Source organism: Mustela nigripes, chromosome 16, assembly GCF_022355385.1.
Source record: "Mustela nigripes isolate SB6536 chromosome 16, MUSNIG.SB6536, whole genome shotgun sequence".
Classification (NCBI taxonomy): Eukaryota; Metazoa; Chordata; class Mammalia; order Carnivora; family Mustelidae; genus Mustela; species Mustela nigripes.
The window spans coordinates 49,722,098-49,737,681 of NC_081572.1; the positions used below are offsets into that span (position 1 = coordinate 49,722,098).

General features: G+C 43.9%; 2 protein-coding genes across 2 annotated transcripts in view; one reads left to right on the forward strand and one right to left on the reverse strand.

Annotated features, from left to right (window-relative positions):
* ITGAE (integrin subunit alpha E) overlaps positions 1–15,584 on the reverse strand; it is a 63,956-nt gene that overhangs the window by 8,081 nt on the left and 40,291 nt on the right. Inside the window, exons 19-27 of the mRNA XM_059378507.1 lie at positions 14,364–14,492; positions 10,646–10,719; positions 7,136–7,268; positions 5,636–5,734; positions 5,021–5,100; positions 4,258–4,335; positions 3,715–3,778; positions 3,520–3,627; positions 205–261 (exon numbers count right to left, since the gene is read on the reverse strand). Of these exons, the coding sequence (XP_059234490.1) occupies positions 205–261; positions 3,520–3,627; positions 3,715–3,778; positions 4,258–4,335; positions 5,021–5,100; positions 5,636–5,734; positions 7,136–7,268; positions 10,646–10,719; positions 14,364–14,492 (822 nt within the window). The remainder of the gene's footprint in view (positions 1–204; positions 262–3,519; positions 3,628–3,714; positions 3,779–4,257; positions 4,336–5,020; positions 5,101–5,635; positions 5,735–7,135; positions 7,269–10,645; positions 10,720–14,363; positions 14,493–15,584) is intronic.
* Positions 208–3,513, forward strand: HASPIN (histone H3 associated protein kinase). Its single transcript, XM_059378508.1, has one exon. The coding sequence runs from the start codon at positions 453–455 to the stop codon at positions 2,754–2,756; it is 2,304 nt and encodes a 767-aa protein (XP_059234491.1). The 5' UTR covers positions 208–452; the 3' UTR covers positions 2,757–3,513.

A 15,584-nucleotide genomic window follows, 5' to 3' on the forward strand; every position in this document is an offset into this window, starting at 1 on the left:
AATAGAGGTGCGAACAGGTTCAGCGCTCCCCTTGCTCACCTTGGCTCAAGCAAAGCCGCAACCGTGGCTGACTTGACCCAGAGAAGAAGCTGAGAGCCTGGAGGCCACCCTGCATTCGCTTTCAGCAGCAGCAGCCCCGCGCCGCTCACGTCACCCGCTTCAAGCCCTCCTCCCTCCCTAAGCTCTCGGGAAGGCCGCGCTCACCCAAACGGGGTCTTTCCCACATTCTTTCTCCAGACTGGAGTTGCACTTAGTGTTGGCCTGAAACGAGAGCCATGACAGTACGGATAAGAAGATGCCAAATTGCCAGTCACCCGCCACCTCCCGCGGGACCCGTTGTGATGCGCATGCTCACGGCCGGGCGCTAGGACCCAGCAGTCAGGCCCGCCCGTGCGTCTGTCTTAAGGAAGTCTCGCGGTGTTTGCATTTGAATCTCCGGGCGGGTGCCGACCATGGCGGCGTCACGCCAGCGACTCGGGAATCGCCTCTTCCGAACGTATGGGGCTGTGGGCGGCGGGAGGCCGCGGCGGCGGCCGGACCGGGCAGTCGCGCAGTGGTTCCCGCCGCAAGACCGGAAGCGTTTTTTCAGCAGCAGCAGTAGTAGCAGCGACGGTCCCTCGGGGTCTATCGCTTCCGACGATCCCGACGACCCTGACTTCCTCGACGTTCCGGTAAGTCAGCGGCGGAGGCGCCCTGGCGGCCAAGCCTCCAAGGACTGGCCGAGTCTGATCGTGACTCCACGACGCCTGAGGCTGCGAGCTCGGCCTCCGCAAAAGTGCAGCACCCCCTGCGGCCCGCTTGGACCGCCGCCCTTTCCTAAGGGCAACCCAGGCCGCCTCAGCCCGGACCTCAGTACGTGCGACCAGCCCGAGGACGGCGGCGAGCTGGGCACCAGTGCCTCCCTGTTCAACAGTCTGGCCTCTCCCGGCCCTGGCCCCTCCGCCTCTCTGGATGCGGCCTCCGAAGTCCCGAGCGGCTTCCATCTCCCAGCAGCCTCCCCGGACCCAACATCCCTCCATGGCTTCCAGGAGGCAGCAGCGGGAGGAAGCAGGTTCACCAGACTGGCCCACCAAGCCCACGCCAGCCTCAGGTCAGCTCTCTTTAGTCTTATGGACTCTGGAAACCCTGAAGATTCTGAGTTTGCGGCAGATGGGAAGAATATGAGGGAGTCTTGCTGTGAAAGGGAATGGGCTGGGAAGAGGTTGGAGAGGCCAGGTTTATCAAGCATCGATAAGAAGAGGGCCACAGACCAGGACTCCTGTCAAGAGATTGGGTCTCAAGGGGCTGCCCAGATGGACGAGGAGGCAGATGGTTGCAAGGGCTGTATTGTACCTGGGGAAATCAACAGGTTTGAGAGAACTGGGCCTAGGCGAAAAAGGAAACTTCATGAAACAGCAGAAACCTCCCTTCTCCATTATCACCAGTTTAAGAAGAGCCAAAAGATGGAAAAAGACTCATTCCTCACCCAGGACCTGACTCATTTACAGAACGACTGCTCTTGGACCAAAGCCAGGGCTTCCTTCAGTTTCCACAAGAAGAAGATGGTGACTGCTGTGTCTGAAGTATGCAGCAGCCACACCATTGCCAGTTCTCTCTCTGAGTCCCTCATATCCGAATATTCAAACCCTCCTGTTATGAACAGAACAAATAGTGCTCTGTCTCCTTGGCGCTGCTCTTCCATGTATTTGCTAACCCCCTTAAAGACATTACATGTCACAGACAAAAAGGCATCTGATGCTGAGAAAGTTTATGGGGAATGCAATCAGGAAGGTCCTATCCCCTTTAGTCATTGCCTTTCCACAGAAAAATTGGAGTGCTGTCAGAAGATTGGGGAAGGAGTGTTTGGAGAAGTGTTTCAAACAGTGGCTAATCACACACCTGTTGCCCTAAAAATCATTGCTATTGAAGGACCAGATTTAGTCAATGGAGCCCATCAAAAAACTTTTGAGGAAATTCTGCCAGAGATAATCATCTCCAAAGAGTTGAGCCTCTTGTCTGATGAGGTATGCAACCGTACGGAAGGCTTTATTGGTTTGAACTCAGTGCACTGTGTTCAAGGATCTTACCCTCCCTTGCTTCTCCAAGCCTGGGACCATTACAACTCAACTAAAGGGTCTGCAAATGACCGGCCTGACTTTTTTGAGGAAGACCAGCTCTTCATTGTACTGGAATTTGAGTTTGGAGGGACTGACTTAGAACAAATGAGAACGAAGTTGTCCTCCATGGCTACTGCAAAGAGCATCCTACACCAGATCACGGCATCCCTCGCGGTAGCAGAGGCATCACTGCACTTTGAGCACCGAGACTTACACTGGGGGAACGTGCTCTTAAAGAAAACCAGCCTCAAAGAGCTCCACTACACCCTTAACGGGAAGACAAGCAGTATCCCCACCCGTGGATTGCAAGTCAATATCATTGACTACACACTGTCACGGTTGGAGCGGGATGGGATTGTGGTGTTCTGTGACATTTCCATGGATGAGGACCTATTTACAGGTGAAGGTGACTACCAGTTTGAGATCTATAGGCTAATGAGGAAGGAGAACAACAACTGCTGGGGTGAATATCACCCTTACAATAATGTGCTCTGGCTCCATTACCTAACAGATAAGATTCTGAAACAGATGACCTTCAAGATTAAATGTAACACCCCTGCCATGAAACAAATGAAGAGAAAGATCCAGCATTTTTATAGGACAATGCTGAACTTCAGCTCTGCCACTGACTTGCTTTGCCAGCACAGTCTATTTAAATGAGCCAGAGGTGCCTTACTGGCCCAAACTGAGAGGACACTGGTCTTAAAGCCCCTGATGCTATTTTCAATCTCCATCCCCAGAGCAGGGTGGAATTCCCATTCTAAACGTTTCTAGAAATTAACAAATGTTCTTTAAAAATAAACTATACCTGGGAACAAATGATTACAATATATAAGCCCTCTTTTTGTCAACAGACTCCATTCTGTAAATGCCTTTCCATATATTCATTTTTGAACCTTGACATTTCATAAACCCTGAGCAAAAAAAAAATTCAGGAAAGCCAAAGGCCTCAGCTTTCATAGTGATCAGAGCCTATGGCTGTGGGTATCATAAGGGAAGTCAACTGAGAGCAAAGGAGCTGCAGCAAAGCAGAGACAGGGACAGACTGGAGGGAGGAAAGATAGTAAATTTATAGGGAGAAGGGCAAGAAGTACCTGTTTATCAAAATTATTTGTCAATTACAAAGAAGCAGAATTTATCAGTTTTTCAAAGGGAAAATAAATATGTCCATGGGTTTTAAAAAGGTTTGAATTTTTGGTTATTTTTCATCAAGGGAAGGAAAACTGAAATGTTTTAAGAACCGAATGGTTGCTATTTCTTGTGAACATGACTGGTAATTTACTCCTAATGTGTTCCTAAGTTAACTAGACTTGTTTTTACTCCTTTCCTAGAATTCTAGTTTTACACCTTTAAGAATCCACAGTCACTCTGGAAAGAGAGGTGATTGTGATAAAAAACAAAAGAAAAAAAAACTTCTAAGTACCTGAATCTTCGTCAGGTTCTTCACTCTTATAAACTGGAGACCTTGTAATTTGATTGGAACACAAATTTGCAGCTGGAATACAGCTCCAAAGAGATTTTCCCCATGTATCTACAAAATAAAATCAGAGAATGGGAAATCAAAACTGGTGTTGTTTTGCCACCTGTAACTTTGCAATAGTAAGCATTAAGCACTTACATTGAAGAGGAATTCTTTGTAGACAGAAAGCCCCTGGCTTGTGTTCATGTACATCACTGAAGGTCTGCAAATGAGAGGATATTTGTTAGGCCTCAAGGCCTCTTTCTTTCAAATGAGTTGAATGCTACCAGTTGGATACACTAGGACAGAGGGCACCATATCCTTAAGAAGAATCAAAGCTGAATATCAAAATGTAAAGTGGTGGTAGGGCAGTTCAGGTAGAAATATTTGAATTCTGTATATTTGGGCTGGTTCTGTGTCTAATTGTTAATCCTTGGTGGCCTTACTTTTCGCCTTCCTTCTTTCCCAATCCCACAGCACCTCTCTTCCCTCCTTAGTATTATGTCAGTAACCTTTAGTATTAAGACCAGTTGGTACTGCTCCTTCCTTGATTACTACCATGGGGTTTCTGGGACCAAACTTCATCCCTTAGCGATCAGTGGGAGCCTGGATTTTAAGCAGCTTCCTGTCCGAGATGGGGAATGCTTGCATCCACTCTGACCACCTGAAAGCTGCAGGTGTTGGCCCCTTGGAAGTACTTACTTCGGAAGAACTGCGATGAAGGCATGCTTGAATTGAAGGCTGTGGCTCTGTTTGACTGAAGAATTTCTGTCATTGAAACTAGGAAATAAGAATGTCAGTTCACAGCTCATCCACTTTGTTCACAGCTGCTTATATACCTTGGCTTCTCGGGGTCAGGGAAAGTCAGATAAGAAAAGATGCTTGAAGATAAGTAATTAGAGTGCAGAAGACTTGCTAGAAGACCACAGTTGCAGAAACATTGGTTTAAAAAGGTTTTCTCAACCTTGACAATAATGACATTTTGGGCCAAATAATTTTTTGTGAGAAACCATCTTGTATACTCTGTGATGTTTAGCAGCATCCCTGGCCTCTATCCACTAGATACCAGAAGCATTCCCGCACCCCACAAGTTGTGGCAACCAAAAATGTTTTCAGGCATTGCCCCTGATGGACAGAATCATCCCTGTTTGAGAACCCTTTCCCACCACTATACCCATACTGCAGATGGCGGGGCTTCTCCAAGTGAAATGACAGGAATAGAACCTCTGTCCAAGGCTCATTTACTAGATTATACCATAGTTTTGTTTTGTGTGTCAATAAAAAAGGACATTTAAAAATTAACAACTCTGATAATAAGGGAAAACCAAGTCACTGCAGCAGCACAGATTCCTTCTGTGGCTTCACTGAGGCTCTTCTTGGGCAGTGACAGAGCCACAGCTCTTACACATGCACATGGGAGGGAGACTTTTTCCAGGGCCACAGCCTGGACATAGGGCCCACTTACTTGGTGACTGTCACAGTGATATCGGCTGTCCTGTTGGGAAAGACATTCTCCTCTAGCTGCCAAACTACTGAAAAGTTTGCCTATTTAAAAAAAGGAAAAAGAAAAGGTCACCTGATTCCTCCCTACCACTCACAATTCAAACTGCTTTCTACTAACTAAACTGACCTGGGAAACAATTATTATGCCTCACATTTTTTAGCACAGCATGCCTCCACATCCATTATTCCACATAAGCAACACAATGTCAATATGGAGTAAGCAGGGCAGACAGCATTATTCCTCTTTCGCAGCTGAGGAAACCATTTCAGAGCACAGCACAAAGACCATCAGTGGCAGATGAGGGATTCACTGACCACTAGTAACTTTGGGCCTGCTGCTCTTCCCATACTACTCCCAACTTCACTCTGCTGTATGGGGCTGAGTCAACAGTTTGTGGCTGTATCCCCCAGCCACCACTCCTTACTTTGAAAGCAAACTTGGTAGCTCTAAGCTCTGCTGTGGATAGATTGCAATAAAGGGAAATGTGGAGACCACTGCTAAGATTCAAATGACACTGGGATATAGGAGACACCACCTCCAAGACAGTGAGAAGAGTCAGCCAATCCAAACACTCACAGATGACCTCTTGAGTACAGGGTGACCAATCTTGCAGTTCATGGCCAGCTCAGAAGCATTTGGCTTCGGGTCATCACACTGAATGTCTGGAGAAGGAGGCTGTTAACACAGAGAAGACACTGTTCTTAAAAGAGCAAGAAAAGAAGCAGTTTCCTGATACCAATTCAACAAACATTCACGATTTTCTACATGCCAGACATCTGCCAGGAGCCTTGGGACACTAATCAGACTTGGTTTCTGTCTTTCTCCCAAGCTGGGCAGAAGGGATCAATAGATTGTTGAGGAATTTAAATACAAGGCCCAAGTGGTTCTGTGGAAGGTACAAGGAAAGACAGTATTGCAAGAGGTAAAATCCAACTAGGAGGAATCTATAAAATCTTCAGGGGTAGGAGACATTTGAGCTGTGCAAACCTATCATACTGGGATGGGCTGGAAGGCTAGCATGAGGCCCCACACTGCCACACAGCCTTTCTCAACCAGGGCTCTTCACCTGGACCACTGAATACGGAAGGAGATTTCAGTGGCACTTTTCTTAATTCTCCCAAGGATAGTGCAGCACTGATTCCACTTGAGAAGCTTATGAGATAATTTCATTATTTTCATATAATAGATGCTGTCCTAGCCCAAATAGCCTAAGACCCTAGGGACAAATCTGTAACCTGACAAAGCAAGGTTTACTGACTCCTTACCATGAGAAAACTGCACTGTGGTGTCTCACCAAACAAAATCCAAAACAGTTATTAAGGGATGGTGGGGAAGAGTGGAGTTCAGGTAATATAGAGGTAAAGCAGAGTTTTGGTGGGCTCTAATTAAAGCAGGGTTGTGTATCAAAGGGTCCATCAACATCAGTTCTGGACCCAGGGACCCATTCCTTTGGAAACTCTTAGGGAGTTGTAAAGTTGTGTCCAGAAATGCTGTATCTGAAACTCTGTACCCCAGATGGAAAATAAGACTGCTTCTTTTTAAAGTGACTTATATTCTCTAGTCAAGTGAAATGATTTCATAATTACAGATAGAACTTTAAGCAGCAAAGTTTTCTGATTGCCTATGGTTTTTGAGAAGATTTCTCAGTGTTACAGTACTTCGCAACTGCAGGATGTCCTTGGGAGAAACACTGTTTCCTGTTTTCTTGCAGCCAGCTTCCAGGCTGTGACCCCAGGCTCATGAGCGAAAGGGCAGATTCTTACTTTCCCAGTGCAGGCTCATGTGTTAGAGATTTTTTTTTTCCCCTCTCAGAACCCTGGTTAAGAAAGGCTGCAGGCAAGAAAGTGACTGCAGAACAGCCGCACTGAAGGTTCTGGAGACAGAGAGTAGCGTGATTGGACTCACAGCACAGCTGTGGTTTGGAGTGTAGTGGTTTGGAGGGGATTCATCTCATTAGTAATTATTTATTGGATGGATCAGGATGAGACTGGAGGCAGGGAGACCAGTTGGGAGGTTTTCCATAAAAAAGCAGGCATACAGGGAGGGAAAGCCATGTGTGGCATATTTCACTGTTACCTTTTGTATCCTTTTAAACTGGAGGTTTCTGGGGTAATTCAAATTCATGGTCGTCATGTAGGAATCTTCCCCAGAGTTAGTTAGGTTAATGTTCATAGTCAGCTCCTTTGTGAGACCAACCACCAATTCCTGCCTACACCGGATAGACAAATAGAAACAAGTTACCAGTTTATTTAATCTTTAAGAATGACAAGCAGTACATTAGTACATTCTTAACTCCTTAGATTGCCTAGATTTTCTTCCGCTCAACATAAACAAATGCCTGGACCACAACACACACCTCAGTTGGTGTGTGAGATGATGATAACGGCTACCATGTTGATTTCTATGTGGCAGGGACTGTGCTAAATACTTCACATCCTGAATTAATCCTCACAATAACCCTATAAAATAGTATGGTTACTCTCCATTTCATAGAAAAGGACAGAAGCTAAGAGAGTCTAACTAATTTGCCTCAGGTCTAGCATTCTCAAAAGACGGTTGGGAAAATTATATTTAAATCCTCTTTCTACTACCAAATCACTGCAACCCTAGGCAAGATACTTCATTCTCCCAAGTTCATACATTTCACATATACTTACGGAGTACTTTCTCTGTGGCAGATATTCTGCTCAATACCAGAGACTGAGCTGCTTGAAGTATCTGAGACAGATACTGTCCCTGCCTCTTTCTTGGCCTCAGTTTCCCATTCGCAAACTCATTCAGGCCCTTCCAGTTTAAAGAGTGGTTTAAAACAGTCTTTTCAGACTGGGGGATTTGTGAGAGCTTCTTTCAGTCTGCTGAGGTGCTGTGGGGCCCCAGAGTATAAAACCACTATCCACTATTAACAATACAAAGAAAATCTCCTAACCATCCAAAATGTTCAAAAATAGGATAGGAAGCTCTGGGAAGCAACGTGACATGTGTTTTGTTGTTATATTGCTTTTGTTTTAGCACAGCTGAGAAGAGAATAGATTGATCAGTGGGAGAGAGGGGGCAGAGATAGCTAGAGCCTGCTGTATGTGGAAATCCAATTGAGAGATGGCAAATGCCTGTGTAAAATAGTAGTAGTGGCAATAGACACAAGGGATTGAAGCCAGATACAGTAAAGCCACACTTGCAACCAGAGCAACAGAGAAAGTGATCCAGGATAAGTCCTGAATGTATGACCAAGTGGTGCTCTTCATGGGGGAGACCAGAGTACCACCACCAGGGTGGCAGTTGACCAGATGAGTTCACTTAGGGGTATAATGAGAAGTGCCAATGATGTAAGGTAGAGATGTTGAAACATCAGTTGGATATACTGTTCTAAAGCCCAGGAGAGGGCTCTGGGAGCCACTGGAATATTTCACAGGGGTTCTTAACCGAAGGACCATGGATAGTTTCGGAAAGCCCCCAATGCAAACACTTATGTATGAACATGTGATCTTCTACGGAGTAGGGTCTGTAGTTTTCCTTAGGTTCTTTAGGAGACCAATATCCAGAAAAAGGTGGAAAACACTGAAATGTTTGGATGCTAAGGATTAGACTCAATAATGCTTTTGAAAAAAGGAAGAGACTAATTACTACTTACACTAGGGGGCGGTGTGGGGCCAGTTGTGTGTGCTACGTATCACAAGGAGCTGGGTGGGAGGGAATTTCTCGGCTGTAATTAATTACTGTTGGAAACAGCTGCATCTGTTTTTTAGGCTGGATTCCAAAGCACTCAAAAGTCTTCAATTGGATCCTCAATAATTGAGATAGGCTAGTCCTACAAATGTCTACAAAAAGGCTTACTAGGATTAGGCATCGGTGTTCTTCCACACAGATGCCTACCCTGGCCAACAGGCCATCAGTACCATGTTCCATATACAGCACTAGTAGCCAGGGAGGGTATTTTAAGACCATCACATGTCCAAAGCCAAACTCCTTATCTCTTCCTCTCCACCCTGCCTTCCAAGATCATTCTTCTAAAGGCTTCCTACGCCAATTCAGTTCTTGGTATTGCCATTATTCTGGAGTTCAGTGTGATCCAACAGAACTTTTGCAAGAATGGAAATAGCCTGTATCTATGCTACTGAAGATCACCAGCCCCATGTGGATGTAGGGCCTTGAAATGTGCCTAGTTCAACTGAGGAACTAAAATTTTAATTATACTTAATTTTAATTAAATAGCCAAATGTGACTAATAGTTACTGTACTGGACTGCAAAGTTCTAGATGCTCAGGATGAAATGAAGGAAGCTGCCTTAGACCCTTCTCTTTCTCTCACTCCCCACATCTAATCCATCAAAAAATCCTGTGGGCTCTAACTTCAAAATATAACCACCTTCAACTGCTTAAAACTGTGGACAAGTCACCATCACTTTGCACCTGAATTCTAATAGATCCTTACTATCTCCCTGCTCGCATCTTTTCTCCTGTAGTCTACAACACAGCAGCAAGAATGAGCCTGTTAAAATGCGAGATTCTGTCATTCCTCTGGCTTACTAGTCCACAGTAAGAGCCTTTATGCAGGGCCTCAGAAACCGTGAATAACGATTCTCCCTGCCCCGGCTTTACCCTTCCCTTCTTCATCCTACTTTAATCACACCGGTGTCCTGGCCATTCCTCCACCCACAAGCCATGCTCCCATCTCAGGGCATTTGCAGTTGCTCTTCCTGCAGACACCCACCTAGTTCATCCCTCAACCTCCTCCTGTGTGTACCAAAACATCAGCTCAGTGAGCCCTTTTCTGACCATTCTAAAACTGCAACCCAGGCACCTGGGTGGCTCAGTGGGTTAAGTCTCTGCCTTTGGCTCAGGTCATGATCTCAGGGTCCTGGGATCGAGTGCCGCATCGGGCTCTCTGCTCAGCGGGGAGCCTGCTTCCTCCTCTCTCTCTCTCTCTCTCTCTCTGCCTGCCTCTCTGCTTACTTGTGATCTCTGTCAAATAAATAAATAAAATCTTTAAAAAAAACATTAAAAAATAAAACTGCAACCCACGCCTACCCAGCACTTTCTCCCACCTTCCCTGTTTTTTCTTCATAGGGTACTACGTATATCTCATCAATATTACATTTACCTATTATCTTTTCCACCTAAAACACCAGGAGGGCAAGAATTTTTGTCTATGTTGTTTGCTGATGTATCTTCAGCATGTTTGTGGAGTGCTTGGCACAGAGGAGATGCTCCGTCAATATTTAATGAATTAGTTAAGTAATTTGGTTAAGAGGTGAGTCAAGGAAGAGGCTACCTCTAACTGAGATAGTCCTAGGAGCAAGGGACACTGGGTTATTAAAGTAGCATTATCCAGGATGTCAAGAGACCTGGGTTCGAGTCCACCAACTGAGCACTGTGACCACACACAGTCCTTCCAAGCACTGAGTCTGTTCCCTACTGAGGGATACAAATCTCTTGCCTCCCTCATGGTATGGTTGAGGACCCAGTGAGATAATACTTGCAAAGCCTTTTGTGGGCCATGAGGTTGGGTCAATTTTGATGAGGGCTTTGCCCAGGTAAGCCTTCAGAAGGAAGTTAATTGCAGAAACTATGATGACTGGGTCCAACTCACTGAGAGATAGTGGTGGCCATCTGTAACTCAGCAACACAAAACAATTTATTCTTGCAGTTCTTCTCATAGGGCAGCTGTAACCAAGCAGAGAGAAACAGGGGTCAGTCCAGGAACACCGCCATGTAGCTTTGCTTCATGATCTTCTCCTTAAGACATACTTATCCTTCCTTGGACTCTGAGAAGTACAGGTACAAGGGAGTGAAGGCTGATAGACCGGGGGGGGGGGGGGGGCCCATAGGGCCAAGAGAGCTGTGACTTACATTCCTTGACCTGTCAGGGGTAGGGAGTGTGCTTCGTCTTACAACATAGGTACACCATGACTCGGGCCTCTGGTCAAGGTAAAAAATGTGGTGACCTTCATGGAAAGGTGGGGGTGTCTGTCACATTTATATCATGTGAATTAAGCAGCAGTGTTCACAACTCACTAATTTGAACACTTGGGGGAGAAAACCTAAGTGAAAAGAAGCTTCCTTAGTCCCTTTACAAGTAAAGACAGGAACAGCAGGGGCAGGAATAGGATATACCTAATCACATATTATCAGGTCTAGTCCTGTGAGGTTCTTGTCCCCCATGGCCAGTCTTCCCCTTATAATCTTGCTTCCACTAAAACAAACTAATATGGAAGTTTACATAGGCTCCAAAAGGCCCAGTCAAGGTTGAACAGCCCTAGTTAAGTTGAAAGATCCTTTTTCTTTCAACTTAACTAGTTGAAATGTTCCTTTTTAAAATTGTTATGTTCAATTAGCCAACATATAGCACATCATTAGTTTCTGATGTAGTGTTCAACGATTCATTAGTTGCATACGACACCCAGTGCTCATCACCACGTGCCCTCCTTAATAGCCATCACCTGGCTACCCCGTACACCCATCCCCCTCCTTTCTGTAACCCTCAGTTTGTTTCCCGGAGTCCAGAGTCTCTCGGTGGTTTGTCTGCCTCTCTGATTTCTTCCTATTCAGAGTTCCCTCCCTTCTTCTATGGTCCCCCTGCACTATTTCTTATATTCCACATATGAGTGAAACTATATAATTGTCTTTCTCTGCTTGACTTATTTCAGAAAGATCAAATTTTCTAAAGGAGCTGCATCTACTTTTTTTATTATGCAGGAAACATAGGCAGATCCTTAATAGGAGAATCTCTATAAGAGATTCTCTGTAAGAGAGCAGTATTTATGTCCTCAGCAGGCAGTGACCACCTCAGCAGCTTTCTGCAAAGACTGTTACCATGGCCTGGAGCTGGAATGGGAACTCAGAGCTAGAAAGGAAGCCTACTTCGTGGAGAAGGGAGATACAGTTTGCAGAAGTCAGATCCTGGAGCTCTATCTGGCTAGGTCAACAGTTTGAGGCAAATTTTTTAGTTTTGCTTTTAATACAGTGAAGTAGCTTGTTTTTCACTCAATCGTAGTGGAAGAGAGCAGGATTAAACCAAGCTCCCAGCTAGAACTCATTCTTTGGAAACATCTATGTGCCTAACCCAACACCAAATAATTTCTCCACACCCATTTTATTGATGGAATAAATTTTTTTAAAAATCTCTTTGCTGGACATCAAAGTAATAATTTATTTAGGTAAGAATTGTGAATGGATGTTACATAAGATATAAATACACTCAAAGCATTTCAAAGCATCTCCCTATAACATATTTATTAATTATATGATATGCCTCCTGATGCATAGGCACTTGGAAGGACACAACTCCACTTCTGTGCTATTCCTGCCAAAAATGCATAACCTGAATCTAATCATGAGGAAACATATTCCATAAAAGAAGTGGCCTATTTGATCCTTCAAAAATAGTAAGGTCATAAAAAACAAAGACAGACTGAGATATCATTGCAGATTAAAGGAGTCTAAAAATAAGTCCTGAAAAAAATGTAATGAATGATCCTGGGCCAAAAAAAAGAAATTGTTCTCTTTTGCTATACAGGACATTAATAGGACAACTGGTGACATCTGAGTAAAGTTTGTACATTAGATAACATAGCATTTTGTCACCGTTAATTTCCTGATTTTGATCCTTGTACTGTGGTTTTATAAGAGAATGTTCTTGTTTTTTAGGAAATATATACTGAAGTATTGGGAGTAAAGGGGTATCATATTTGTGATTTAGTATCAAATGGCTGCAAAATATAAATGTGTGATATGCATATATACACACACATATGGGTGTGTATATGTATAAGTTGGAGGGAAAGAATGATAAAGCAAATATGTTAAAATGTCAAAATGGTAACTTTCAGGGAATCTGAATAAAAGATACATGGGAATTCTTTGGAATATTCTTTAATTTTTTTAGTGAGCCAAATATTTCAAAATAAAAAGGTTCTAAAATACCAAAATATATATAAGTAGTAATCATCTACTTATTGATAAAATTTTGTCACATTAGTTCTCTTAATCTTTTCTGAATCATCTAACTTGCCGTCAAATTTTTAAAAACTCTTTACAAAATAAGTAGACTATTATAAATTTAAAATAACAGGGTCGCCTGGGTGGCTCAGTGGGTTAAGCCTCTGCCTTCAGCTCAGGTCATGATCTCAGGGTCCTGAGATCAAGTCCCGCATTGGGCTCTCTGCTCAGCGGGGAGTCTGCTTCCCCCTCTCTCTCTGCCTGCCTCTCTGCCTACTTGTGATCTCATGCGCTCTCTCTCTGTCAAATAAATAAAATTTTTTAAAATAAATAAATAAATACATTTAAAATAACATTTCTTGCCTAAAATAATCAAGCTGACAATCTTCACTCATAGGGAATCTGATTCTCTCTCTTCCTGGGCAAATGGGCAATAAAAAACAGTTACCCTGATTATGCTACTCTCTTATTTCTTTACTATTTGTGACTGATTCATTGGATATTGGCCAAAATCTGAGCCAAAGAATTATATGATTTAATTTATGTAGAACACTGTTGTAAAACTACTAGTCATGAGTGTCCTATGATTACCTGGAAATAAACTTATACTACCTGAAGCTTTTCTGTGCCAGTATGAGCTGCTTTTGACTTCTCTTCCTTTTTGGAAATGCAACTAATTCCAGCTGACTGTAATTATTACTTAAATGGTCACGTTGTCACTTTGATCTTGCTGAGTTTTCTATATGCCATAAGATTCTCTAAATGAAGACTGACAGAATACCATGGGGGCCAGGGCCTAGGTGGGAACCAAATCACCTTAGATAGCAAGGAATTGGGAAATCTGACTGTTTATTTTGCCCTCAGAATTCCCTTAGTATGAGAGAAGTTTCTTGTGAAATTACCTGCCTGTTAGGGTATAGGTGTGGTAGGCCAGACACTCAGCTGAAGGCCATGGTCAGGACCTGGGTCAGCAGGTGCACTAAAGGGCATCCTGTCTACAGCACAGAGGAGGTTAACTCTAGTTCAGGCCCCATGCAGAACCCCCATCACACCAGGAACTCCACCACACCTCATCAGAGACCTTTGCCAAGCTGGACGACATATTTCTATGCATCATTAAAAATGGAGCAAGCACGTTTTCTGTGAACATGAAGGAACTAACCTTGCATGTGGTTTGGAGACTTTGTGTTACCCACCAGTAAGGCCCTAGGCAATTTAACACCATCTTAGGAACTCCATTTCCCCCATTTAAACGGCAAGGGGCCCAAATACTATCTGAGAGCCCTCCTAATTTTAAACAGTCTTTGAAGTTAGAGAAACAGGTGCTTGTTGTGTGTGGTTCCCAGGAGAGTCTCACATAGCTGAGTCACCTGGAAGATGGTGAAGGGTTTAGTGTAGAAGTCCAAAACGGGTTGGGGATGGTCCCTCTGGCCTTCTGAGGTCTGGAGTTGGTAGCTGATGCTGACACTGATGTTGGAGAAGCAGTCCTCCTCACAGAGCTACAGAGTCACCAAGTAATGCAGGGTCAAAGTGGCATGTGGGGGACAAGAGAACAAGGAGAATACTTATAATTTTAATGTGTCATAATGAGAAATAAACAATGCAAGTGGTGAGTCAGAAGTTGTAAGCCTCTTCCAAATAAGCCAAGCTGAAGGGAAACTTCTTTCAACCAAGCTGCCTAGAGCTGTGGGAAAAAAAAAAAATCTCACTTGATCTGCTCTGCCCTCAGGCCTAATAACTCCTGTTGGTTCCCATCCCAAACACAAAGGGATTCTGCCCAACAGGAGTTAAAAACCAATTCGATTTTTTTTTTTTTTTTTTTTTTTTGGAGGGCAAATGGAAGGGAAGAAGGGAAGAATCATGGCCACATCTGTGTTAATAAAGATCTTTCTCAAAGCAACCTGGAGGAACATATTAGAAAGGTAAAAGCTGAAGATAAAGGAGATTCCGTAGGGTGCCATTGGCTATTCTCCTTAAGTGAGCCTTTCAGCCATGGTGGGAGCTTTGAACACCCCAGAGGAGGTGAGCATGATTCCTGCATGGGAAATGTAGCTTTTATTTAAGGAAGGCATAGACTTGCTAGAAACTCTTTCCTAATCCAATTAACACTCTGAACAGACATAGGAACACATGTGTAGGCAGAAGCATCATCACGAGTTTACCGGAATAAATGATCCTTAGAGGTCCTTCTAGGTCCCGTCAGGCTCTGAAAGCCGACAAATACATTTCTTTTCTGTCTCTAGCACCTTTATAAATGACTTTGTCTTGATTTCTACTTTCTCATTCAATTTTGCTGATGTTCATTCATATAAAAGCACTCAGCTCCAATGCTACTACCAGGTGAGGTGAGAAGACACGAGGTGGGAAGAACCCCTATTATTCCTAATTTTTTACCAAGAAAAATGTCAGCCATTAGAGCATTTCCCTTTGTGCTGAAGTTCTAGGAAGCTCAGAGGTATAATTAATGTTCCATTTCAGCAGAGTTCTTTACCCTGGAGTTCCAGTACAATTAACTCCATCTCTCATGCCATTATGTGGTTCTTAATCTATTAGGATTATTTTAATTGCCTAGTTTGTTTTGGGTATATATC

Coding starts and splice junctions, on each gene's coding strand:
- HASPIN (XM_059378508.1), top strand. CDS start 453: ATGGCGGCGTCACGCCAGCGACTCGGGAATCGCCTCTTCCGAACGTAT.